The sequence below is a fragment of the Brassica napus genome, chromosome C2 (assembly GCF_020379485.1).
Source record: "Brassica napus cultivar Da-Ae chromosome C2, Da-Ae, whole genome shotgun sequence".
In the NCBI taxonomy this organism is placed as follows: domain Eukaryota; kingdom Viridiplantae; phylum Streptophyta; class Magnoliopsida; order Brassicales; family Brassicaceae; genus Brassica; species Brassica napus.
This window is the reverse complement of record NC_063445.1, coordinates 2,474,618-2,500,453: the sequence shown is the minus strand read 5'-3', so window position 1 is coordinate 2,500,453 and position 25,836 is coordinate 2,474,618. Positions and strand designations below refer to the sequence as shown.

General features: G+C 34.5%; 5 protein-coding genes and 1 pseudogene across 8 annotated transcripts; 2 read left to right on the top strand and 4 right to left on the bottom strand.

Moving 5' to 3' along the window:
- Positions 1–4,748: 4,748 nt before the first annotated feature.
- Positions 4,749–6,869, top strand: LOC106409970 (bidirectional sugar transporter SWEET15-like). 2 transcript variants are annotated; one of them, XM_013850499.3, is made up of 6 exons: positions 4,749–4,937; positions 5,424–5,460; positions 5,565–5,775; positions 5,859–6,023; positions 6,130–6,249; positions 6,340–6,869. In XM_013850499.3, the coding sequence occupies exons 1-6, from the start codon at positions 4,886–4,888 to the stop codon at positions 6,646–6,648; spliced, it is 894 nt and encodes a 297-aa protein (XP_013705953.2). In that variant the 5' UTR covers positions 4,749–4,885; the 3' UTR covers positions 6,649–6,869. The 2 variants fall into 2 exon arrangements, with proteins under 2 accessions (XP_013705953.2, XP_022561200.2); XM_022705479.2 differs by having other exon boundaries at positions 4,799–4,937; positions 5,402–5,460.
- A 1,372-nt stretch (positions 6,870–8,241) lies between these two features.
- Positions 8,242–11,092, bottom strand: LOC106407089 (serine/threonine-protein kinase PBS1). 2 transcript variants are annotated; one of them, XM_013847881.3, is made up of 5 exons: positions 10,944–11,092; positions 10,644–10,825; positions 10,008–10,406; positions 8,913–9,304; positions 8,242–8,810 (listed from the first exon to the last, which is right to left on the bottom strand). In XM_013847881.3, exons 2-5 carry the CDS (start codon positions 10,771–10,773, stop codon positions 8,373–8,375), a joined length of 1,359 nt encoding a protein of 452 aa, XP_013703335.1. In that variant the 5' UTR covers positions 10,774–10,825; positions 10,944–11,092; the 3' UTR covers positions 8,242–8,372. The 2 variants fall into 2 exon arrangements, with proteins under 2 accessions (XP_013703335.1, XP_013703334.1); XM_013847880.3 differs by having other exon boundaries at positions 10,644–11,020.
- Positions 11,093–12,673: 1,581 nt separating this feature from the next.
- Positions 12,674–14,366, top strand: LOC106407454. The gene is made up of 2 exons (XM_013848318.3): positions 12,674–13,129; positions 13,506–14,366. The coding sequence occupies exons 1-2, from the start codon at positions 12,940–12,942 to the stop codon at positions 14,123–14,125; spliced, it is 810 nt and encodes a 269-aa protein (XP_013703772.1). The 5' UTR covers positions 12,674–12,939; the 3' UTR covers positions 14,126–14,366.
- A 74-nt stretch (positions 14,367–14,440) lies between these two features.
- Positions 14,441–17,090, bottom strand: LOC125581759 (annotated as a pseudogene).
- Positions 17,091–19,184: 2,094 nt separating this feature from the next.
- On the bottom strand, positions 19,185–20,750 carry LOC106407247 (protein slowmo homolog). 2 transcript variants are annotated; one of them, XM_013848080.3, is made up of 3 exons: positions 20,632–20,750; positions 19,835–20,130; positions 19,185–19,653 (listed from the first exon to the last, which is right to left on the bottom strand). In XM_013848080.3, exons 2-3 carry the CDS (start codon positions 20,120–20,122, stop codon positions 19,390–19,392), a joined length of 552 nt encoding a protein of 183 aa, XP_013703534.2. In that variant the 5' UTR covers positions 20,123–20,130; positions 20,632–20,750; the 3' UTR covers positions 19,185–19,389. The 2 variants fall into 2 exon arrangements, with proteins under 2 accessions (XP_013703534.2, XP_022562848.2); XM_022707127.2 differs by having other exon boundaries at positions 20,563–20,709.
- A 379-nt stretch (positions 20,751–21,129) lies between these two features.
- Positions 21,130–25,220, bottom strand: LOC106407705 (ARMADILLO BTB ARABIDOPSIS PROTEIN 1). Its single transcript, XM_013848579.3, has 19 exons — positions 24,808–25,220; positions 24,489–24,652; positions 24,242–24,414; positions 24,056–24,176; positions 23,897–23,971; positions 23,721–23,815; positions 23,532–23,607; positions 23,281–23,388; positions 23,028–23,156; positions 22,869–22,937; positions 22,730–22,789; positions 22,522–22,645; positions 22,285–22,424; positions 22,135–22,198; positions 21,969–22,048; positions 21,825–21,889; positions 21,638–21,755; positions 21,420–21,544; positions 21,130–21,321 (listed from the first exon to the last, which is right to left on the bottom strand). Exons 1-19 carry the CDS (start codon positions 25,184–25,186, stop codon positions 21,234–21,236), a joined length of 2,253 nt encoding a protein of 750 aa, XP_013704033.2. The 5' UTR covers positions 25,187–25,220; the 3' UTR covers positions 21,130–21,233.
- Between the last annotated feature and the right edge of the window lie 616 nt (positions 25,221–25,836).

Genomic DNA, 25,836 nt, shown 5'->3' with positions numbered 1-25,836 from the left:
ATTAGTAACTAATGATTGATTACAATACACATGATATGATACAATTCATTTATTAGTATACTAAATTGAATTGAACACATCAATAATTTAGTTGCAAACTTGCAAAGCGAAGAAACCAAACACGTTGACGTAATTAAAACGATCAAAATATCCCCACGTCACATAAAAGTCTTAAAAAGCACAAACCTGACTTCGCCTTTACCTGAAAAGGAAAATATGTATGTGTAAACACGTTCAATGCATCAATCTTCAAACTGTATGTGTTTGGGTGCTTTCTTTCACTTCTCTACCATACCATAACGTATTCCATAAGTCACCCGTTCAAAACTAAATCTACCAATCCTCTAATATCAACGTGATATATTTGTTATATACCTTAACACTGTGGCATATTATTACTAATGGTTATATATAGACAACAAACTTGAAATGTATTCAACAAAGGAAAAGCATGAGATAGTTATTGGAAATTTGGAATGAGATGTTTCTAGAGGTGTATCCAGAAGACAATAATTATATGGGTACGTGTGGGATCTTCTGTCCACTAATTGACCACATTTCTTTTGTGTCTTAAACATATATGAATCAAGTTCTGATGAAACTCTATATAGAGCCCAACGTTTATGGACCCCTTCAAACTTTTGAGTCATTATTTCCGTTTCGGTGTAGTCATTTTCATATTTGACTCGAAGTTCACTATTAATTCTAATACAAACAACTGTTATCCATAATGACAAGTAATTATATATTTGGTAATGGTTAATCAATTTGCTAACAAATTAATCATAGATAGGTATCCATCATTGGAAAATGAAAGCTCTATAGCATAACTATATGAATGTGTGTGTGTGTAAAGTTTGGTTCGTACGAACCAATGGAAATCAGAAAACGAAACAAATAGGGTAGGTTTAATTTCTCCCACATACTTGTCAATTCCCTTTGGCTGGTAGTAACATATACAAATTAATATGCATACATCGAACATTTATCAATGTGAGTCACCTAGGTGCTTAAATTATTGAGGTTGGATCAGCTGATGTTTTTTTTTTTGCTTTCTAATATTTTGCGGGTAATTCATTCTGTAAAGTGAGCAAATATCCGTTCCTAGAATTGTATTGTTTTTTTTTTGCTTTCCAATGGAATTGTATTGTTTTTTTTTCAAGTACTTCCATATTTAAAACTCCCTTTAAAACCTGTGCATATAAATTAGAAAATTAACAACAAAATGTAAATTTCAAAACTGGAGGTTTAAAATAGATATGGAAATATCACCTCTGATACATGCAAATTCTAATTTATCGACTGAGATTTTGTCGCAAATAGTGTTTTTCATATTAATGCCATGTGTTAATCTATGATCGAACAGACCTCGTTTCTATAGCTATCTACTACTTACAGAAAACTTATATATATGATGGAAAAGACGAACATAATTAGGGTTGAGAGAATACCATTGAATGAAGTATGCATCTCTTATATATGTCCTTTATATATAATTTTAAAACTATTTTAACGTTCAAGATTATTAATATAGTGAGAAGTTAGGGGAACGTGATTGCAATTTGCAAGAGCAGCATGGGAGCATACGTGAAAAAGCCCTTTTGTTATAGAAAACGTACGTGACAAAGCATATTAGGCACCAATCACTTAAACAAAATGTAAGATAAACCAAAAGTATCAATAATAATTATTGATGGACTATTTAAGGTGGAGGTTAGCCGCAAAAGTGGCACCTCTCATATTTTAGAAAATTTTGGGACCAAGAGAGATAGCCAGGGAGACAAACAAAGAACGAATAAGAACAAGAATGATTTAACAAACCCATGATCATTGTTATCATTCGCCTATCACGTCACTCCTCCTTTGTCCATTTCTTCCCACTTTTATATATCTGTTTTAATTTGCCCTCGAAAAACGCAGAATTGTTTTGTATTTTCTCCTAATTTTTTCCAAAATATTCTGATTCCTTTCATCGTACACATATTGAAACAAGCAAAACGTATATTCAATCAGTCTATGAATACTGGTGGATATTACTACATTATACATGCATCCTCATTTAAAATATAAATATGGAGTTACTGAAATCAAATGTTTTAACCGTTAAATTTGTCTTTCTTACAAAATTAAATATGAGAAGATGATGGGAGTCCTGAAATTGGGGACTAAAACAGGGGGAAAACGGCTTATTCATGTCCGCACTATGAAGTCAGGGAAAATACATACCCAAACAATATTAACGTGCCAAAACATTCCTAAACTAAAGAGGAATTTGAATTGCATACCTAAACTCATAATAAATAGCTAAAACATGCCTCGTAACTGACACGTGTCAGTCAATTTTAAAATATATTGATTTATTTTTTAAAATTATTATCTTTTAGTTTTTATCATTTTATTTGTTTGTAAAGTGCCACAAATAATTAAAATCATCAAATTGGCCTTATTTATAATTTCAAAATTGGAAATAAAATTTAATATATGGTGATATATAAAATAGAAATATTTTTTATCAAATAAAACAGATTTAATAATATAAATATATTATTTTTATTATTATTTCATATTGAAATATTTGATACAAACAATTTAAATAAATAGAAAACAACATAAAAACATTATCATAATTTAAAGTCTGATTTAATGTCACTAGTTCTTAAAGTTTATAAAATATTTTTTATATTTTCTTAGGTTATTTTAGTTGCAAATCTTATTATGTGTTTGCGTGATATATATAATATAAATTAAATTAAAAATTTGTAATTTTTGTTTGTAGTTATCAAAACCAATGTTAGTTACACTAGGCATTATGTGTGCGCTTGACCCTAACCTAGCGCCGAATCAATTATTTGGTAATTATACGAGAATTAATCGGGAAATAGTTTTGTAAACTTTTAGTGTATTATTAATATTACATACTAGTTTTGTAGCAAAATAAAAATAATGTAATATGGTCTAGTGGTTTTGTGCGATATTTGTTTTCTTCAGATGCTGCGTTCGAAACTATTTTTGGTTAACTAGCCATTATTTTCTTTTTATTAAGTAAGGGTGGTATTTCTTGTAAATAATACATATGAGTAAGATTATTTATAATTAATTCTCATGTTTTAATAAGGTAGATAACATACTTTGATAACTAAATTAATTAATATATTGTATATGATTTTGATCAAAAAAAAATATATTGTATATGATAACTATCTAAATTTCTGATAAATAATTAAATTTATTATTTAAATTTAATTAAAATCTGGTAAAAAAATAAATTTGTACTTTTCAAATTAAAATTATAAATACGATAAATTTGATTATTTAAGTTATTTAAGGCATATTTACAAAAAAATAGAATTATAGGGACTAAACTACAAATTGTTTTAAAAAAACTAGTCCAAATCATCATATAACCGGCTATAGGCATGTTTTAGCTATTTATCATGAGTTTAGGTATGCAATTCAAATTACTCTTTAGGTTAGGAATGTTTTGGCACGTTAATATTGTTTGGGTATGTATTTTCCCTGGCTTCATAGTGCGGGCATGAATAAGCCGTTTTCCCCTAAAACAGGAGAAGAAGTTTAGAAACAGAAAATATTACCGAAGACACGAAAGCAGAGAGGGCCTGGTCAGCATCATGATGACATGGCATTTAGCTATCGTGTGAACTCTACAAACTCTAAAAGAAACGCTACAGCGTTTGGAGAGGTCACGTGATTTGCACAAGATTTTCCTTTTTCATGCTATTAGTAATAATTATGCATCTCCCGTAACGCATCATTTGTTGTTTCATTACCTCCTTAAATCACTTAATCATTCTCACGCGCAACGCTCCCTTTTGACGGGTGGAGTTTTGCCTTAAAACATGCATGGTTTATCGTCTTCTTTTGTAATAAGGCAAAAAAACGTGTGAGTCTATATACAGAGGACTCTGATCAGGGGATGTGAATGCCCTTTTTCGACTTTGGTTAACCATAGAAAATACCATAAGTTTAAAGAAAACGGCGTCCATTTTCTGCGTATAGATGCTTTTTACTATAAATTGCATTCGTTTAACCTAATCATCATCTACAAATTTCTAGCTGTTTTAGATCTTTACTAATTAATTTCACCTATACTCCTTTACATATACCAATTAACAAAAAAAATCCCAAATTTGTTGTTAGCAAATTTGAAACTATTTAGCCAATGATTAATCCTGAAATTCTATGTTTATATTTTAAACTATGTCTATATCTAGTGTATCCATCAAATAGATAGGTGGGATATGTTGGATCGTCGTCCAACTCATATCATATGTGAACTAAAAATAAAAAAGATGAAAAGAAAATATATTAATCGCATTCTAGTGATGATTTCCACTATGTTGGTTGATTGTTGGGTACACTTTTGGTCACCATGAAATTCATCAATCTTGTATAAAGTGTAAATTTACTATCGTTTTAATTGATTATTTTTCGAAACTTGGTTTTAATTGATTTTTGAAAGCTAGTTTAAGAAGATGGCGTGAAGAAAATGAAGTTGTCGAAGAAAAGGAGAAGAGTTTAGTGAATGAAAAAATGCTACGCTACCTACTAATTTCTCCACTTGTCATGCAAACAGGCTGAGTTCGTTTTACCTTTTCGATTCTTTTTTTATTTTGTTTTATTATACTACTAAACACGTTACACGATTCAAATAACTTTAAAAATTAAAATCAAAATAATTTGACAATAATGATTATCTTGGAGCTATAAATACACCACCTGAGACTCATTAGTTTCCACCATGAAATAAGAAGAACAGAGAGAGAGAGAGAGAGAGAGGGGGAGAGCGAGAGCTTTAGGGTTTCAAAAACTGAGATCCTTTAGAAATCTCCGTACGGGAAAAGCTTCATCTCGATCTTTATAGAAAATGGGCGTCATGGTCAATCATCACTTGCTCGCTATCATCTTCGGCATCTTAGGTAATGTTTTAACGATATTAATATATACTCACAAAGCCAAATCCTAGTCTGTTCCTTAGCTGTTCTCTTTTCGATCTCTCATGGTTCTTCTAGTTCAATAATTTTAAATTGTACGGTTCATTAATTAGACGAGAAGTTCATCATGCATGACCTACCTACTAATATAAGTACATATATTTTGTACTCGTTTCCAGAATTTTCTTCATTTAGAAACATATAGACGAGTCATTAATGATCTTCTAATTTTGTAAATAAAATCCTAAACTACCAGAAAATAGATCAATAGTAAAGCTTTACAAATTGAAATCGTCACGCATCGTTGTCCATATACTCGGTACGTGTAGTGCGGTTAATGCAACAATTTAATTCCTGTTGAGGTTGGTTAGAGAACTTGTGTTGTTTTCGTTCATGTCTCCACAAACCTAGAAGCCTTTTAATTCTACAATCAACTCATTCTTTTATAGTTTTTTCCTAATGAAATGGCAGGAAACGCAATATCCTTCCTTGTATTCCTCGCTCCCGTGTAAGTACATGCAATTTCTTAGGGAGTAGTTATTTATAAAAATAATTATTTGAGAATAATTAGCTAAGAAACTATTCTCTTATTTTTGTTGTGAAATTTTGCAGGCCGACGTTTTATAGAATATACAAGAACAAATCGACTGAAAGTTTCCAGTCTCTACCGTACCAAGTGTCACTATTTAGCTGCATGTTATGGCTCTATTACGCATTGACTAAGCAAGATGCTTTTCTCCTAATTACCATCAACTCTTTCGGCTGCGTTGTGGAGACTATCTACATTGCCATGTTCTTCACTTACGCTACCAAGGACAAAAAGGTAAGTTTCTTAATTCTACCCAGCGTCCTCCTTTGATTTTGTTACAAGAATAATGGATCTAAATATTCTCTTATGCGTTGCAGATGGCGGCTGTTAAGTTGTTCTTGACGATGAATGTTGCTTTCTTCTCGTTGATTATAATGGTTACACATTTTGCGGTTAAAAGCCCTAGCCTCCAAGTCTCTGTCATCGGCTGGATTTGCGTTGCTATATCTATTTCTGTTTTCGCTGCCCCTCTAATGATCGTGGTAACTACGCGTTTTGTGTTTTGTTAAATTCACAAATTTATTTTAAACTAAATCAGAACTTTGGGTAACATAATGTTGATTTATGTTTTTTTTTGTTGTACAAAAGGCTCGTGTGATAAAGACCAAGAGTGTGGAGTTCATGCCCTTCACGCTTTCTTTCTTCCTCACTATAAGCGCTGTTATGTGGTTCTCATATGGCGCATTCCTCCACGACATATGCATTGCTGTAAGCATTTATTTTCATAAGTGTCATGTTTTTGGTAAAAAAACAAAGGTAAAAAGAGGTTACTGAGATTTTGGAAAATGATTTTTGTAGATTCCAAACGTGGTGGGATTCATACTAGGGTTGGTACAAATGGTTTTGTACGGAGTTTACAGAAACTCAGGAGATAAATTAGATATTGGGAAAAAGAAAAACAGTTCATCAGAACAACTTAAGACTATTGTTGTGATGAGTCCGTTAGGTTTGTCGGAAATGCACCCAGTTGACGTCACGGTGACCGAACCGGTGATTCCACTCTCTTACACTGTTCATCATGAAGATCCATCCAAAATTACTAAAGAGGAGGAGCCGTCAACTGAAGCCCGACAAGGCCATGTGGAGACTGCCCCGTCTCGAATTTGAATTGTCGTCAAGATATTTCACCAAGCAAACACATATCTATCTCACTCACACACTCTCTCTCTTTCTTCTTACTCTTGGCTCGTCGGCCGGCTAAAATTATCTATTGTTTCGTATCTTATATATTGTTATTGATGTGTGCTTGCATAAAGTTTTGTGTTTAAGTAAAGTGAAAATGTGTTCCAAAAAAATAAAAAAATAAAGTGAATATATTATCTTCGCAATATTGTATCTATAGCGCTCTTACAAAATTAAATATAAATTGATTACTTCTACTAATGAGCTTTCTGACTACCTACTTTCATTTGACGTCGCCATCAGAAAAAAAGAATTCTACAAGACCATATTGGTGACAAACTCTCCGACGAAGTTTGAAAATTTACTACTTGACACAAAGTTTTCTTTGGTCAACACAAAATGAAGTAATGAGTTGCATAAAAGTATCACTGTGTATAATATTCTTTTTGTAACGTGGTTTTTATATTAAAACGGTAGAAAAATATTATTAAGCTATAGTTTAATGCTGCTTATACCAGTGCATCAGCTACAACTACCCAATGTTGTATATCTTTAGCTAAGCTATAAGATAACATACTACCCGCCTCAAGTATATATACAATCCAACTAAATCTTAATATTATATTCAAGTTTAATTTAAATGCGAGCCTCATGTTGGTTATATATATGGAAAACTTTTTAAGAAAATCAAATAAATTTCAGACGTACTTTCCTATGTTTTTTTTGGCGTTAAAACGTACCTTAACGTTTCGGTAAAGGTTGTCTGTGCCTAGCTAACGTATAATTCCTGTAACGTTTGTACAATGCCAAGCTGAATTACATCATCAATAACTAATCAGTGACAATCAGTCTATGTATGATGACTAAAAATAGTGGCGAGAAGTCAAATTAATAATAAATGATTAAATTATCTTGAGTCATTTATATTTTGTCACATCTATAAATGAACACCCCTTTTTTTGCAAAAAACAAACAAAATAATTTAGTCATATATATATAATTTAATAAAATTCAAAAGAATCATACTGTACAATTTTTGCTGACTGTCTTTTTCTTTATTTATTTTGCAAAAAAAAAACTGAGCACAAAAATGTTCGAGTACATGATAGTTCCTACAAATATTTAGAGATCATAGTCATTACTCATTAACAGTAAAAACAATATTTTGGAAATAAAAATCCATTTCAAGAGAGTAAAAACCCCATTTTAAGAGAATAAAAAACTTGATAAGACCAACCATATTCTTACAATATCTATTGCTATCCTTAAAAATAATTGTGAGATTGCAAGGGCATGTGACCCACGTTGTCCAAAACTACACAATAGATCAGACACGCCACATAAACACATAAGAAAAGAGTCCAGAATTAAACACTAACCTTGATTCTTGGATCTTTGTTATTCAATCATCGATAAATTGCCAACATGTGACACATCACCAAACTAAAAAAGACTACAGAAATTTACATGAACATCCTCAACTCTCCGGGATCTTCAATTAGAGTTTTGTTATTAAAAAAAGTCCCACCTCTTGCCCATATTGCAACATCACATGTAATCTAATTCTGTACATAACTCTTTTTGCCAATGTTTATATTTTTTTTTTCGATTTTTTTTTTCTTTAATGTGTTTTTTTTCTATGTTTCAGAACAAATGAGGGTTTGTGATACAAGAACAAAAAAAGGGTTCAAAACCCACCCAAACCGGTATTAACCGGTACTGTTACTCTCTGAAGTCCCCTGCTCACTCTGTCTTCGTTTCTCCCTCAAACTCTCTCCCCACATTTTAGCTTCAGCAACCGCACGCTCCCTATTAATGTCCCTGTTCAACATCCTAGCCGTCTCTCTAGGCGAATCTTCCTTCTCAGAGCCTTCTAAATCAAACTTACTCCCCGAGCCACCTCCTTCATCGTTCCTCGTTATCAACCTCGCCCCTCTCTCATTCTTGTTTGGATCATAACCTTGGTTCGCAAGATACGAGAGCGCAGTAACCACATCTGCTATGAGAGGACGTGTAGCCGCCTCCCCTTGGATGCACATTGAAGCCACAGCTAATGCTTGGTACAGCGCACGCGTTGGAAACCTCCCTTTTAACTTAGGATCCGCCAGTTTTATAAACTTTCTCCTATCATTAAACAACGGGCGAGCCTGTTGTGTAAAAAAAACAAACAAAAAGTCTCAAAACTTGTTGCACAAGCAAATGAGAAACTAAATGTAAAAAAACAAAAACAAAGTGGATTTTCATTTTACCCAAGCCACTAGGTTCTGCTCTCCATGAGGCATGTCGGTATCGATCGCCTTCCGACCAGTAATGAGCTCGAGAAACACCACACCGAAGCTGTAGACATCTGATTTGACTGTTAACTGTCCGGTCATTGCGTACTCGGGAGCACAGTAACCGTAAGTGCCCATGACTCTGGTGGAGACGTGAGACTTGTCTCCCGTTGGTCCGAGTTTGGCAAGTCCAAAGTCAGAAAGCTTTGGGTGGAACCCCTCGTCTAGTAAAATGTTTGATGACTTGAAATCTCTGTAGATAACCGGAGGGTTTGCCTTGTCATGTAGAAACTCCAAACCTTTGGCTGCACCAGCAGCTATCTTCATTCTCATGTTCCAATCCAAGGCCTCCTTATCCGGTGGAAGATCTACAAAACAGATAAAAGGTTAAAATATACTCCCTCCGTTTTCAAATTAGATGCCGTTAGCTTTTTCACACCAATTAAGAAAAAAATGTTAATTTTGCTCTTATTTAATTATTAAAATTTTATTACTTTTATTTTTTCTTAATTTATATAGGGATAAAAAGGGTAAACTAATGACGTACTTTGCACTGAAATCCTAAACAAATAACACTTATTTTGTAGCGAAAATTCTATTCACTGTACAATCCAGTAAAGAATCTGCTAAACTTGAAATTTGACTAAGATCATAAGGAATCTTTGGGATGATATTGACTAAGTTCACAAAGAATCTTGTGGCCTAAAAAAAGTGGTAAAAGATAAGATATACCATGGAGGTCATCTTCCAATGATCCTAAAGACATAAATTTGCATTGAAATCCTAAAACGACACTTATTTTGTAACAAATTTTTTATTATACAAACGACAATTAAATATGAAATAGAGGGAGTAATAAGTTTGTTTTGTATATACCAGCAACTACTACTCCTCAACTTAAGTCTACATGTATAATTTATATGTGATAATGTACAAACAATCAGGTGAAGAATCTGCTAAACTCAAGGGTTGACATTTGACTAAGATGAGAAGGAATCTTTGGGTTGATATTTGACTAAGTTCACAAAGAATCTCTGTGGTATAAAAAATGGTAAAAAGATAAAGATTTACCGTGGAGGTGATCTTCCAATGATCCTAAGGACATAAACTCATAGACCAAGAGGCGTTGATCTCCATCAGCACAGTAACCAATGAGGTTGACTAAGTTGGGATGATGAAGAAGGCTGAGCATGAGAACCTCTACAAGAAACTCTCTGTTACCTTGTAGACCGTTCCTATCCAACTGCTTAACAGCAACAACCTGACCAGTGCTGTCAAGCCTTCCTTTGTAGACACGTCCGAAACCACCTTCACCTAAGAAAGTGTCTGGATGAAAGTTCATAGTAGCAGCAGCGAGCTCGCGGAAAGTAAATGTATGAGCAGCGATTTGTCCAAGCCCATCTCTAGGAAGAAGCAGCTCCGTTTTGGCGCCTCCATTGCTCTTTGAGTTTGAGTTAAGCTTCTCCCCACCTGCAACATCATCATCAAAAGACCAATCAAGTTTTACCAAAACGCATCCATCCACAAGTCTTGAGGGGGACAACATAAAAACAAATCTAAGATCCGTAAGATCATGATCCTTCAGGTCTTATTCATCTCCAAGACTGAAAATTTACACTAGGGACTTCCCAATCAGATCAAAACAAAGCAAAGGATCAGATCTTGAGAGCGTGTGACCATAAAGAATAGTGATTTGAATCAAAAGACCTGAAGGTAGTCCAGACAAGCTATTAGATACTGTCGGCTGTGATTGTTTCTGACCCGCCTTGGATGATTCCTCAGCTGCTGGATTCAGCGTCTCGTCGTCACTCGAATCGAAGCACGAGAAACAGCCCATCTTCCTCCTCCACTTTGATGAATAGTAATCTAAACTTGCAGGAACCAACCCCCTTTGAGAAAATCAATGAACAGGAAGAAGAAAAACGACAAAGGTGGAAACTTTAGCTGTGCCCGGAAATAAAGGAGGGAATTGAGAATCTGAGTTTCAAGAAAAAAAAAAAAACTAACTTTGTGTTCAGATTCGAGTTGGAGTTTAGAGAGAGAGAGAGAGGGGAAGGAGCTTGTGTCGTCCACGAGTGTTCACACTGTTACCAATTGCAAGTTAACTGTAATGACGCGTTGTGGTAAACTCAGTAAATCCCTTCTCGTTGACGATGTTGTAATGACGAGATAATCTTCTTTTTATTCTTTTTGACGATAAAAAAAATCTTCCATTCAAGCAATCTTTTTTTCTTTTTTTTTTTATGCTCAAGCAAGAAATAAAACTAAGTCGAAAACATCAACCGATACATAAAATCGAAACACGTCGGAATGATGAGTTGAACGAAGCTAATTAGGATTTTTTTTTAACTTAAAAATAATTTTGTTCGAGTCGGTTTATAATAGAAACCGTTATTTTCTATTCGGGTTGATTTAATATATTTTATTTTTTTATAATCATGTAATAAAACTTCTTTCTTTAGTTCAAAATTAATAATATTCTTTATATATTTATATTTCTTATTACAGTGATATATTTGGGTCAATGAAAACATTGATATCCCGATTTGTTTCTTTGTTAAGCATATTCCAAATTGATAAAAAGACAGAAGAACAACTTTTCAAATTTATTTTTTTCGTCAGAGTTTATGTGTGATTAATGATCGATTTCATTGCTACTTACTAGTTATATAAAAGGAAGTAATATATTTAAAAATGGCAAAAGAATAAAAAAATCAATTCATTGCTACTACTTATAAAAGGAAAAGCAGATATATTTTTATACGGTAATAACTCTATCCACTTTGTCTAAACCGTATATTGTTAATTGCAGTAAGTTCGGCCCATGTCTGAATTATGAAAATCACGGGCTTCAAAGCTCATATTGAGCGTTTCGATCCACTTTTGTGAGAGATAATATTACTGGCCGATGTTCCCAAAAGATTGGAGTTTTAGGCTTTCTGGGATTAAAGCCCGGCCCTGAATTACATTATGTTTTCAATGAAGATGGGCCCAAATGTACACTGAATTGCTGATTATACATGTTATCCCAACATTAAGTACTTCAATTAGTTTGATCAGGTTGAGTTTGATTAAAATCTTCGTTCTTCTTATGTTTTGATTTCCTGCTTAAAAATCGTTTAGAAATACTTTGGGGTAAAGTTATCTAGTAACATGTTATTTTGAAGATATGTTAGAGGTTTTTGGTGATGCTATAGAAATTTGGATTTATTGAAGCCACACACAACCCATAAGCTTCGGACATATATGGAGGCAAAGTATGCATAAAATTTGGCTTTATCAGAACTTCAAGTCTTTCCAAGTGTGGAGCTAAGTCAGTACATGATTTGCAGACTTGGATCACAAGAAAGCGATTAAACTCTTTTTATTAACCAAGACAATGATATATTTCTTCTGTTTCAGAAAGATGTATGTTTTAGGTTTCTCACGCTTATTAAGAAAACATATCAAATTTTAGTTATCAATCCATTATTTTCTGTTATCAACTATTTTCCACAATTTTTAACCAATAAAATCTTTATAAACAACATTATGTTTTTTTTTTTAAGTTTACAGTTTGCTGCATTGAAAATGTAAAACATATATTTTTTTTAAACAATTTTTTTTTCTAAAATGTGGATTTTTTGAAACGGAATGTAGATAATAGGTTTATTATTGCAAAATAATTGTGTTTTTGTTAGTATGTTGGATTAGATCTACGTTAAGAAAATAAATTGCAAACTCATTGGAGTTTCTTTTGGGTAAGCGAAGGACACCAAATAAATCTCTTCTCCATGAATGTTTTTCACATTGTAACAGCACAATAAGCCAAAAAGGGCTCTTCACATGTCTTTGTTTGGTAGTGGATAGAATAAAAGAATTATAGTTAAACAGTGGTTGGGGTCAAAAAATTCTAGATCACGGACTGAACATATTGCAATCACACACACACACACATACACTTGCATACATTATCATCAAAAAGACACAATAGAGAGAAAAAGAGTGAAACTGATTAGCCACAATGTATCTTCGACTTCTCTGTCTTGTCCTTCTAGCTTCTTGCTTGACACATCAAGCCTTTGGCCGTGGTCGTAACCGCCCACCGCGTGAAGTAAGCTCGTATCCTTCATCTAGCATCACAGTCGTCGGAGTTGTCTACTGTGACACTTGTTCAAGCAACACTTTCTCAAGACAAAGCTACTTCTTACAAGGTAAGAGATCATGACTTAAATAAACATTACATAAACTTATATTGCAACTTGGGTTTGGACCGGTATTCTAAATATCAGCAGTATACAAATCGAGTCTAAACGAAACGATTTTTCTATTTTAGCATTCAAAAAATTGGTTTAGACACCTGCCTAAACAATAATTATCTATAAGGGTCTAGCGATTTCTTGAATATTGGGATTGGTTAATCTGTTTCTCAACTCGGAAGTTTTGAGCTCATTTTGTAACTTAGGATTGGTTAATTAAATTCTAAAAAAAATTAGGATTGGTTAATCAGTTTTGAATTGGTTTTCTTGGTACAATTTCGGTTTGATTGAAACCGGTAAACCGGATCTTGTCTCTGTTTCTCTCCATCAGGAGTGGATGTTCATGTCAGCTGTAGATTCAAAGCAAGCTCACCAAAGACAACAGAGGAAGTGAACATATCAGTGAACAGAACAACAAACAGAAGCGGCGTTTACAAGCTGGAGATCCCTCACGTAGACGGTATCGACTGCGTGGACGGTATCGCCATAGCTTCTCAATGCAGCGCCAAGCTAATTAAAACATCCGACAGCAACATCGGCTGCAACGTCCCCGTTTTTCAGACAGCAACCAACGAAGTATCCATCAAGTCAAAGCAAGACCGTGTCTGTATCTACAGCTTAAGCGCACTCAGCTACAAACCTTCCCACAGAAACACCACACTTTGCAGCGGAGGAAAGAGACATCACGGGAGAGAGAAGGAGGAGGAGGAGAAGGCGGAGAAGAAGTTTAGAGACTCGAAGTTCTTCTGGCCGTATCTGCCACCGTACTGGTTCCCTTGGCCGTACTCGACTCTGCCGCCGTTGCCGACACTGCCTCCCCTTCCTTCCTTCCCTTTCCCTTTTCTTCCTTTAGCTAACCCTAATCCAGCATTGCCTGCGTTTGACTGGAAAGATCCCATCACTTGGATACCTTATCTCCCACGTTTCCCTCCTGGTGATCACAAACCTTAGGGATCAGTTTACCTCCACCTTTGGCTTTCTTCTTCTTCTTTATTCTCTCTGTTTTGGCTTTCTTCTTCTCTCTGTTTTTTGGTGATCTCTTTTGGTTGGGGTTGATTTATGTTTGTGTGAGATTGATTTGCTTATTATTGTGTAAATTACTCTTCCATTACAGAACATAAAGATTTGGGTTTGATGGACTTTTGTTTAATCAAGATTTTAATATAAAATAAAGTCTTTCACTCAAGTTAAATTAATTTTTGCACAAGACATAAACCCTAGAAATGAGTTTTAGAAGCTGACCTCACCAATGCATATGCATGTTATCTTCTTCTTATAATTAGCGTTTTTCAGCTTCCAGCCTATTCACTTTTGATGTTAGCGTATGGATGGTAGCAAAAGCTTCCTATAGCATTTACCAAAATGATGTGTGAGTATGCATGGAGCTAATAAAAAGTACTGATGTTTTTTTTTTAATTTGGTAACAAAGGACTAACCCGTAGCTTGTTCCTCAAGTTATGCTCAGTACTATCTCTGTGGGCTCTTTCTTGAAAGAAATCCTCCGCTGCATTCATTAGTTTGAATTCCAGATCTTGATTCTTAGCTTCAGACTGTTTGAGCTGGTTCATATCAAACAATGAAATCTATTATTTATACCAAAAACCATATTGCTGATTCATATTCAAAAATATTCTACCTTCTCTGATTCAATCTCAAGAAGTGCTCTCTGTCTCTGCAGCTCAGCCACCAGTTTTGTTGATTCATCTTTTACCTTCTTTGATTCCTCCTCAAGTAGTGCTTTCTGTCTCTGCAACTCAGCCACTTGTTTTGCTGATTCATCATCATTTACATTCTGCATCTTCTCCAAATCTTTAATCTTAGCTGTTGACTGTTTGAGCTGGTTAATTAACACAGCCACGAGTTTCTCTGAGTCATCTTTTAGCTTATGCGTCTTCTCAAACTCTTGAATCTTACATTTTGACTCTTTGAGCTGGTTCATATTAAACAATTAAGTCTATTATTATATATAAGCCAAAATAAATAAAGAAAGAGGTTTACTTGCGACTCAAGCTGTCCTTTTTGTCTCTGCAACTTAGCCACATGTTTTGCTGATTCCTCTTTCACCTTCTGCAATTCGCCTGCTTCATTGCCTGATACCGCTTCACTGAAACTAGAAGAAGCAATGTCAATTGAAATGGTACTGTTGGCAGTTAACAACATTTTTTATGATCTTAGATTCTAGGAAAACATGTTAATGACTAAATGAAATCTCAAATAGGTAGTTGAAAGAAATAAATAACTTATATATAAAATATTATGGTCATTTGTCACCAATTAAGTTTAGTTCAAGTTGGAAGCACAAGATAAACCCGAATTTAACAAAACATGATAGTTGCACCAAAAAAACATGATAGAGAGGGAGAGTAACCTTATCCCATGTCTGTGTTTATCCTTCTCAAGCCCCATGTCAGGTATTCTATCAACATATCTTGGTTGCCTAACATCCTATGTTGCACAGATAGATTTATTAGAAGCTCAAATACTATAACAAATGATAGTACAAATATAAGTAGCCCAACCAATCAAATTGAATAAAAGCCTTTTCAAAAAAAAAAAAACCTATCAAATTGATCAAGTTTATTTGAATGAAATAAGATGGATTATAGTGTTTAGCCAATGGGCTATAATGTTTATAAAATGTTTTGAATATTTACTTATTTTGAATGTTTATTTTTTGAATGAAATATAAGTTTATGTTATACAAAAGCCTGACGATATATCAACTTAATTCAACGCATCTACACAGTTTGCATTAATTTCAAAGTCCCTATATAACACACCCATCTTTGACTAATGCACCCTAACAATTGACTAAGGAAGATTATTTATAGGTTCTTTGACTGATATAATATGGTAGTAAAATCATAAGGACATACCTCGTCTGGAGAATTGACTAGAACTTCAGCCAAAGCTCCAAGCGCCCACTTGTGACTTCTGGCGTTGGCATGAAGAAACTGTGGATTAACCTTGACCTTAGCATCACTCCTACCTATCGAAACATAACAATTATACAATTAGGATTACGAGTTACAAGATCTCAAGTTATATAAGATGTGTCATATTACAATAAGCCACATGCTCATCTTCATCGTCATCTCCTGCTTTCCAATACTGTCTAGAAAGCTTTGGAGTATCCGGTTCCACAATCACAGTTTTGTTACCATTGTTAGAGTCAACTATCGTCCTCGATTTCTTGAGAGGCAAGTTATTAGAACGACGGTCATCATAGTTTCTTGAATCTCTCTTCGGTTCAGAGGAGTAACCGGAAGTGGAACCGGATGGTTTAGGGTGACTACTGCCGGAATTAATCATGCTTCCGATCACTAGCAGAGGTTTCTTAGGACGGATGTGAGAAGAAGAATCCATGGTTACAAAAACAAAGCAACACCGTAAAATAGAATTGTGAATTGTGAGTTATTATTGTTGCGCATGGCGCATGAAAATTCATAGTTATACTGAGATATAATTATAAGCTTTTACCTTATTAACAAAAAGCACTTTAGACTTTGTGTTTTGGTAAATTGTCTTTGACCACATCCTTTTGTTTCAATAGTTTGACTATGACTATTTATATAACATTTCGCATATAAAAGGTTAAAAATATGCGATTATAAAGTATTAAATTGTAAGTTCTAATATACTACCTCTGCTCTTTAAATTGAATATATCCCATATATATATTAAAAGAGAAACATTACAACATTTGAGGTAGCCATTGATTTTTGGAATCTTTAGAGAAATATGTTATTTCATCGAAATATATAATAAGTTTTGTATTAAACTAACCATAAATTAATTATTAATGTTATTCATTCTTTCCTTAATTAAATAAAAATTACGAAACTGGCTAGTGTGCCTAAAATATATGTGATAATTAATGATTTTGAATAATAAAGATTTGATAAAACGTATTGTATCCTTTATCATTTTTTTAATTTTCAATTATTAAAATAATATAAACAACCACATTAGCTACATAATAAAACTTAAAAAATTTCTGCATATGTTATATTTTTAATTTTCAAAAATGACTATAAATTACTAAAACTATTAAAATTCACATATTAAAAAAATTGTGATCCTTAATTTAAATTTTTTGTTATGACAAGATACAAATGATTAAAAATCATATAAGTAGAAAATTTCATTTAATAAACATTAAGATTAAAATATATATATATATATATATTAATACCGTTTAAATTAAATTATGTACCATATAAACATACATAAATATTTTAATTTCAAAATTTGATTTGAACATATTATTGTTTGATAAAAGCTTTGTATGACAACTTAATATTCAATTTTTAAACTTTTCATGCATTGATTTTTTTTAAAATTATAGAAACTATTAAACATTCCACAATGAAAATTTTGTTATTCGTGATTTAAAGTATTTGTTATAAAAATATAAAAATAATCAAAAAATATGAATAGAATATATTATTTAATAGATATCTGTTTTGTCGACATTATTTAATAGATATCAATATAAAAAATATACTATATATCTATGTTAATATCATTTAAATTTAATTATATATCATATAAAATAGAAAAAGTGTTTGTTTGGATTAATAAAATTTATTTATGTGTTTGCATTAATTTAATTATATACATAATAGTTACTGAATTTTTAATTATTTAATTTATTTTTATTATTTTATTATAGGTAAAAGAATATATAATACGTAAAAATAATTTATATATAATGTTCATCATGCGCAAGGCGCTGGTCTTAATCTAGTTTCACACATAAAAGGTTAAAAATATGCAATTTTAGTATACATTTTAATAAGAATAATAACATTTTAAAATGTGTCAAAACTATAATAAATAGTCATAAAAATAAAGCTAGAAGATATATTCCTCCGAGGCAATGCATGGTGAGTGATGCTCAGCTAACACTAACGTCTATGGCCAATGGAAAGTTCCCGATATTTCCTTACACCAATATATCACAAGCCAGGAACACAAGACCTCTGCACGCTCGTCTGCACTTAAACATAACCAGGTTTGAACTCCTTTGTACTCCCTCCCATACTTTGACAATTGCATATAATACCACCAAAACTCTCATACTATATTCCTTAGTCAAGTATCAGCACTTTGTGGCATAGCCGTAATGGATAAGAAGGTATGACTTGTAACGAAACGATTGCATTGGTTCTTGTTGATACTATGAAGCTAGAAGATATATTCAATCGCATATGGAACTGAGTAATCTAAATAAGATTAACATAAATGGAAATAATATATGGCCGTGTTCGATTACATGTCGCGCGACCTGCGACCTGCGACATGCGACCTGCGACCTGCGACCTGCGACTGATCGCATGTCACAGGTTGTTGTTCGTTTTGCTGTCGCGTAACATGCGACCTGCGATTGGTCGCAAGTCGCAGGTTGTTGTTCGTTTTAATGTCGCGCGACCAGTCGCGGGTTCCCATTTAAGTCGCCCGAAAAAACAGCGATTAAAAATTAAGAAAATTTTGATCGCGCGACTGGTCGCAGGTCGCAGGTCGCAGATCGCAGGTCGCGCGACACGTAAACGAACATAGTTTTAGTCGCAGGTCGCAGGTTTAGTCGCAGATCGCAAGTCGCAAGTCGCGCGACACGTAGACGAACGTAATCTTAGTCGCAGGTCGCAGGTCGCGCTACACGTAAACGAACATGGCCTATGTATAATTAAATTACGCTAATTTTTTTTCTTAAACTAATTCATAAATGTCTAAATCTTCATTTTTTTTACTGATTCGTCTATGATCTACATGATTCATCTACATGGTTCACGTTATCTTTGATTAGTCAACTCAACCATCTGATCTTTGATGAAACTCTTATTCTCGATCGAAAATCTTGTAAATATGCATTGATTCTAAAATGCACATCAAAATCTTGTACTGATTAAAGCTAATTTTGATACATATATATATATATATATATGTATATATGTTTGTAATTAAGAAAAAGGCATTAAAACCGGGTCAGACCCAACTGGTTCAGATTACTAGGATCAAAATTGGATAGAAAGCTTCTGAGAGCTCAACAACATTCGTTGCTAAAACAAACAAGAGAAGTAGCTGATAAAAGAAAAAAAAAACAGCAGTCTGATCATAACTGTCTTATAGATTTTATTACTACCAATAGAAGTCCTCTTGAATTACTACAAAACCCAAAGCCAAGATACTGGAATCTTTAAAAGTTTGGATCTTTAGACAGGAGCGGACTCTGCTTCCATATACCTACAAATCCTCTCCATAACCTCTCGCCCTTTCATGCTGTTTTGCATGAACTTCTCGGCGCACTTCTGCTCAACTTTCTCAGCCATTGAGGCCAGAGCCGACAATGGCTTGATCCGAATGCTTGTCTCCTGGCTACAAACCGTCCAGGCCGATGGATTTTCTGGATGAGGATCGTATCTTATCCTCTCCTCCACTTCAATGAACTTTTTGAGAGTAATGTTCTTTGTCGTAAGCTGAATCATAACCAAAAAGAAAAAAAAAAACGAAAACAAAATAGTTGAGCATCTTTTGAGACTAATGTTTCACCAACACACTAATCTAAGGTTGTCTATGCCTTGTCACGGCTCAACTATTAAAATGCTTCATTCCAATCAAGCTAGGAAGAAGAAAGCATAGAGAAAAGGAGAAGATAACCTGCATAGAACGTGATTTGCCATCGACAACTGTTGACTCAACACAGTGACAGATGTCTTGGCCTATGATCCTGTGAAGGAACCATGGACCGGGAGCGTGAATGGTGAGAGCACGTGTGGTGTGGAGCTTCCCGGTGTCAGTGTCGAGTCTGCGGTTCAAGGTGTCGACTTCGAGGATATGAGAAAGGATGCGTTTGTTTTCAGGGTCTGCGAACTTCCTCCATGAGGCAGCACTCACCCGCTCCCATGGATGCTTGTAGACATGCTCTTGTTTATATGCTTTTACCATTAAAGAATCTAAAAAAAAAAAACAATATTGAAGAACGAACAGGCAGAACAATGTAAGATTAACCAAAATCAAATTAAAAAATCATACATTTTTTGTATAGATCATATAAAACATGTAGCAAAACAAGATAATCTAGCTGATAATCTGAATACATGTTTTTATGTTAAAACAAATCAAAGGATTGAACTTTTATAGTGGGCTAAAGCTTACATGGATGCATCTAGATCAAAACAAACAACTTGGTTCATGAACGATGGATTTGAGCTAAATAACTTTCAACAAACAAAGATGAACACCACTAGTGATTGGATTAAACGATCCAATCACAGAAAATCTAATTCTAAATTCGATTTAAATATCAAAGAACGAAACAATGATGGCAATTTCAGGCAACTGTAGGATAAACCATTTCAAGGAAACAGACCAAGGACGAAACATACTTAGGCAGTTGACTCGAATGCTAATCGATTTGGCATGAAAATTGTGTAATTGAGGAAGACAAGAAGTACCTTGAAAGAGAGAAAGAGGTAGGCAATTGGAGATCTTGGTGAGCGTAGAGGAAACAACCCCAAAAATGGAGAACGTGACGAGAGGAATTAGTTTAGAGGAAGCAAATCAACGGCTGCTTAGAATAGTCTTATTCGAACCACAATGGTTCTGTCTGAGAGCACAAGTTTGGGCCTTTACAAAGCCCTGTCTAGAATGTCCAATGTTGGGCTTTTTACTTTTAATTGTGTTAAAGCATGGATGTCTGGTGTGGTAAGAACTAACACTCACTAACAACCTCTTGTGTAGTAAAACTGTAAAAGCTTTATCAAGATTAACCACAGAGGCTAAAAACCAAATTTTATTTCAAGGTTTTATAAGAGATTCACAAGCTTACAAAATTTCCTCCCTTTAGAGTTGAAACAGTTGATTATATACACTATACTAAGTTGGATCTTTATTTACAAAGCAACCTTTTTATTCAGCTGGTCTTGACTTTCTGATAAAGAATAAAGAAAGACTGACTTTGAGGCCTCTTAATATTATTGAATTGAGCATATGGTGGTTACAAAATATAGACCAGTTATCTAACCAAAAAGGAATATTTTTTTATACAATGATTGGACTAGCTGCTAGCTTGGACTGGCCGTCCGAGAATATCAGTGATGTAACTCCTGATTTCAGGTATAATTTTCTTTATGAACATGGGAAACCTGCGTAAAAAAAAAAGAACATAAAACCTGATTAAGTAAGAGATAAGGTTGATTCCAAAAAAAATGTATTAATGATGTAATGATTTGTTTTTGCATACCACAATTCAGAGCTGAGCTTAGTGTAATGCTCAAGAACGAAGAGAGTGCAAGCTCGTCTTAAGGCTGACGCATTGAATGTATCTGCTAAGTCGTACATGAACGGTATGTTTTCCACACAGATGTCCTGCACCAACCATTAGAGAAGTCCATTTAGTTATACACATAGACAAGCCACTCTGACAAGGAGAAGAATAAGAAGTTGGTTTTGAGTATTTACCTGAGCGATTGTGTACTCACAAAGCCGCTTGAGACCATCGAGAAGATACTGATCAGCTGCTACAAGCAGTTCTTGAGCCAAGTATTTTGTGATGTTGATTTTTCTTGTGTATATGAATCTGCACCATTGCATTTCATGCTTTAGATTCTTAGCTTATTATTATGGTTTTGATTTAATAGAACTTTACCTCATCATAAGCTCAAACACTTCCCAGCTTATATTTGGGATCTCCACATTTTGGGCGTTTCGTTCCTAAAACCAATTCTCAAGTTAGTTGATTGATACTTTGTATCATGAAATGGGTACCACAATGATTTATTCAGAAGGTTACCTTGTAAAGGCCATCAAACATTGCACGAAATATATCAGAGGAAGCTACCAAGCAAATCTTATGAGCAAAGAATTGTTTACCTAATATATGCCATGGAATTACTCAGTTTAAAAAGTGTTATCACAGGTAGATTTAACATAAACATCGAAGGGATTAAATGTTTTACCATCGATCAGGAATGTGACATCGGACAAAGTAGGGTTGTTCACGAATTCCTCACCCAAAAACGCCTTCAGTATTATAATCAATAACAAGTCAAGACCTCAAATCAGAAATTATATTTTTATAATTGAAAGAAGTAATGAAGAGTTCTTACCCGTTGTGTGGGTGAGGAAGGTGCTGAGTCCTCTGGTGCAAAGGATGTAGCTTTTGTAGCTAATTCGAATAAAGCTCTTGCGCTATACTTCTGCTGTTTCATGCTTGAGATGTATAGAGGCTCCAACAAAAACTCAATTCCTGTATAACATAGCATATGTAATAGTCGATTGATCAGGAACAGAAAAAAATCGACAAGAAAAGAAAAATTGATGAATTTTGAGATGAGAATATTTACCACTGTTATCGATGAAAATTAATTTTCCATCTTTAGGGTCACAAAGATGTGCAAGAGCCAAAGCAATTCGCATTTGTATATTCTTCTCAGTGGTTTTAATTAGATATAATAGTTGGTTTAGTACCTGAAAGAAGAGTATGACATTAAGGGACTCTAGAACCAAAGCCATACTTATAAGAACAAGAAGGTCTAACAGATAGGTACTCACAGGTCCTTGAATCTTGTTCTCTAGCCTCTTCAATGTCCTCACCACACAGTCCCTAGTCGGCTGCAAAGAGAAGACTTGCAATTTAGAATTTGGAAAGCCTATATATTGTTCTTGCAAACATAAGCAGCGAAATGCATACTTGAACGGTGAAGTTGTCATCTTGAAGCTTTTGAATACCTCCAGTCTTTATGAAATCTGCTACATTTTCCTGTTTACGAAAAATTAATTAACCATTGTTATTTATAGTTAGCAAAAAGTATAGATGTATTGAAAACGATTCATTATGAGATTAGTTTACCTCATTATCTGCAAGGCCATACAAAGCAAAGGCAGCGTTGTGTTGCACAGATCCAGTTTTCACATCAAGAAGATTTAGTAGTGAAATAATGCCTCCTCTTTGCCCAATCCCAGCCTGATTGTGTGTGTCCTGCGACATTCAAAGCATTGATGTATGCGAATTAAGTTATGCTCTAAGCAAACAAATTACAACCATTGTTCTTATGACACAAAGCGTCAAAAAGATTCACATGCTTATTCAAAAACATAACTACCTGAGCCAAACGACCAAGAGCAAACGCTGCCATTTCTGTGACCTGCTCATCTGATGACTCAAGCATCTTAATTAATGGTGTAATTGCACCTCTCTGGGCAATGTGCACCTGCATAATCATATTGCCATTTATGTTTTAGTACGTTTTCTTTACTCTGAATCCATCCTTTTGATATCGTCAAAACATAGAGTTTGAGTGAGCATATATTCAGATTAGAGCACAACAACGTCAAGAAAGAGGCAAACTTATACCTTGCAGTCTGAATCAGGCGCGGCAAATTGACCAATCAACAATGCTGCTTCTCTCTGTGTCTCCAAGCAAGTTGAGCTGTAGCAGATATCATAGCAAACAGAAACAGTTACAAAAGATGTTTCACAATATCAAGAGTAAACATCTATTTCAGCAGAAACAGAAAAACAGAATAAAGAAAATAAGCATACCTAAGTAGACGGATTACTGGTTGCAAGGCACCAGCGCGGATAACCTCTTTCTTGATGTCAGGAGATGAGTGGACAAGATTTCCAATTGCCCCAATCTGATATTTCAATATTATATTAGCAGGAACTAAACAAAACAAACCAATTCCAAAAATCTAAAGCAAGATAAAAGAACCAACCGATTCGCCATGCACAGAAGGATCTTCTGACTGAAGCATCAATACAAGCGTGGGCAAAGCATTCAACTCCACAATCTACATTTATGAGAGTATAATGTAAGAACCATGCCTAACATAAGCTCAAAAAAAAAAAAAAGCATCATCAAAAGCAAAACATACTTGGTTCTTGTTCTCATCATTTCTAAAAGAAACCGTACGCAAGGCCCCAGCAGCAGCCCTCTGTACTTTAACATCCGGAAAATCCAAAAGCTCAACAAGAGGTGGAATGCCACCTTCAACCCTGTCAAGTGAAAACAACTTAGCCAAGACCAAAAAGCACAAGGATCATCAAACACTAAACCGTACCTTATATTAGTTTTAATCCTTGGATTGTCATGAGCAATATTAGTGATGATATCAGCTGCTCTCCTAAGAACAGCATTAGCTTCCATGCACCCAATACAAACCCCTCTTCTCTTCAACAACTTCACAGTTGGAGCTATAACCCCAGCATCTACAATTAGCTGCTGGTAAGCAGGCTGTTAAACATATAAAGCTAACATTAGTAAAAGCATCAGTGCAAGAAGCAGTAAATGATATTCACAAGTGTTACCTGATTAGCAGCAATAAGTCCAAGTGAAACAGCACAATCTTTCTCTAGCTTATGATCACAAGACTTGGGAACGTTCCCGCTGATTGCCAAAGACCACGGCGATTCCAAGTTTCTAACCAACGCAGGGATCGCTCCATTCTCCACCATCATCTCCACGTTTTCGTCTAATACAAAGAGTTACGAATCCAAAATCAATCCATAATCAATCTAGATCTCGCCTAATCTGAGCTAGAACAATTCAATCGCAAAGTAGAATCACAGATCGGCATCGATTCAGACAGCTGTAACACAAAACGATCTACTCTAAGGAGTACGGTACCAGTTTTAGCGAGGGAGGAGAGAGCAGCAGCAGCTCCTTTGACATCGTCCGCATCTGAGAAGCTGGAGTTCAGAACCTCCACGTGGCGGCGGATCGCGACGGCGAGATCTGTTTCTTCTTCCTCGGTCTCGGTGATCTGCGTGATTATCGAAACCGCGTACGTCTCTCGGCCGAGCTTTCGCTTTGAGGTTCTTCCGGCGACGACGCGAGCTGTTCGCTGGCGCTTGTGATGATTCTCCTCCATAGGTGGATGGTTAGAGATCGCTGACGAGGAGGAGATTCGGCGGTGGATTTTGAGCGATTTGGAGATTTTCATTTGGGAGTTGGGGAAGAGATTGTTTATAACAACCAAAAGCTTGTAGGCGCTCTTTTTTTTCATTTTTTGTGAAAAATGTTTTCGAGTTTGGAGCCAAAAATGTTTTCCCTCGGGAGGGAGATGTATATTTTCGAATTTGTTTTTCTTTTTTTGCGTTTCAAAATAATTTAATGGGCCTTTATGGGCTGGTTTAGAGGTGATACGGGCCGTGCCGTTGGTAAAAAGCCCAATATAACACAAGCATGAAATCTAGCCTGCAAATTCGAACCGAACCGGAATTTTCAGTTTTCGGTTTGGAGATCCTTCAAAATCAACTTGGTTACCGGTTCAGTTTGGTTTACTGAGTAACATGTGTATACATATTAGCAAACTAGGAGTCCCTGAGTAAATACATATCCCAACTTTCTTTTACTTTACTGTCAAAACGTACCTTCACTAATCAAACATTTGAAATTCATGCCTTAACTAGGGGTCGATAAAAAAAATACATATCCCAACTCTTGATGCATGCCAAAACATACATTAACTAATCAAAATTTTGAAATTTATGCCTAGTTTTTAGAAGTCAACGCTAATCCCGGTCTATATTATTATTTGCGAAGTAATTTTTCGCAACGGAGCTCTCACATTAAAAATTAGAGTGGCTAAAATCTATGTTACCATTACTGAATTTTTATATATTTTTTATTATATAATAAAATTAATTTTATATT

Bases quoted from the DNA above. Each gene is read 5' to 3' on its own strand.
- LOC106407247 (XM_013848080.3), bottom strand. From the start codon at position 20,122: ATGGTAAAAGCATATAAACAAGAGCATGTCTACAAGCATCCATGGGAG. The intron at 19,654-19,834 runs GTTATCTTCTCC...GTTATGATTCAG, and splicing joins GCAAATCACGTTCTATGCAG to CTTACGACAAAGAACATTAC.
- LOC106407705 (XM_013848579.3), bottom strand. From the start codon at position 25,186: ATGAAAAAAAAGAGCGCCTACAAGCTTTTGGTTGTTATAAACAATCTC. The intron at 22,938-23,027 runs GTAAACTAATCT...TTTCGTAAACAG, and splicing joins ATGGCCTTGCAGATAATGAG to GAAAATGTAGCAGATTTCAT. The intron at 22,646-22,729 runs GTGAGTACCTAT...CTCTTCTTTCAG, and splicing joins AGAACAAGATTCAAGGACCT to GTACTAAACCAACTATTATA.
- LOC106407454 (XM_013848318.3), top strand. From the start codon at position 12,940: ATGTATCTTCGACTTCTCTGTCTTGTCCTTCTAGCTTCTTGCTTGACA. The intron at 13,130-13,505 runs GTAAGAGATCAT...TCTCTCCATCAG, and splicing joins ACAAAGCTACTTCTTACAAG to GAGTGGATGTTCATGTCAGC.
- LOC106409970 (XM_013850499.3), top strand. From the start codon at position 4,886: ATGGGCGTCATGGTCAATCATCACTTGCTCGCTATCATCTTCGGCATC. The intron at 4,938-5,423 runs GTAATGTTTTAA...ATGAAATGGCAG, and splicing joins TATCATCTTCGGCATCTTAG to GAAACGCAATATCCTTCCTT. The intron at 5,461-5,564 runs GTAAGTACATGC...GAAATTTTGCAG, and splicing joins CTTGTATTCCTCGCTCCCGT to GCCGACGTTTTATAGAATAT.
- LOC106407089 (XM_013847881.3), bottom strand. From the start codon at position 10,773: ATGGGCTGTTTCTCGTGCTTCGATTCGAGTGACGACGAGACGCTGAAT. The intron at 9,305-10,007 runs GTAAATCTTTAT...TCTGTTTTGTAG, and splicing joins ATTGGAAGATCACCTCCACG to ATCTTCCACCGGATAAGGAG. The intron at 8,811-8,912 runs GTAAAATGAAAA...TTTACACAACAG, and splicing joins AGCAGAACCTAGTGGCTTGG to GCTCGCCCGTTGTTTAATGA.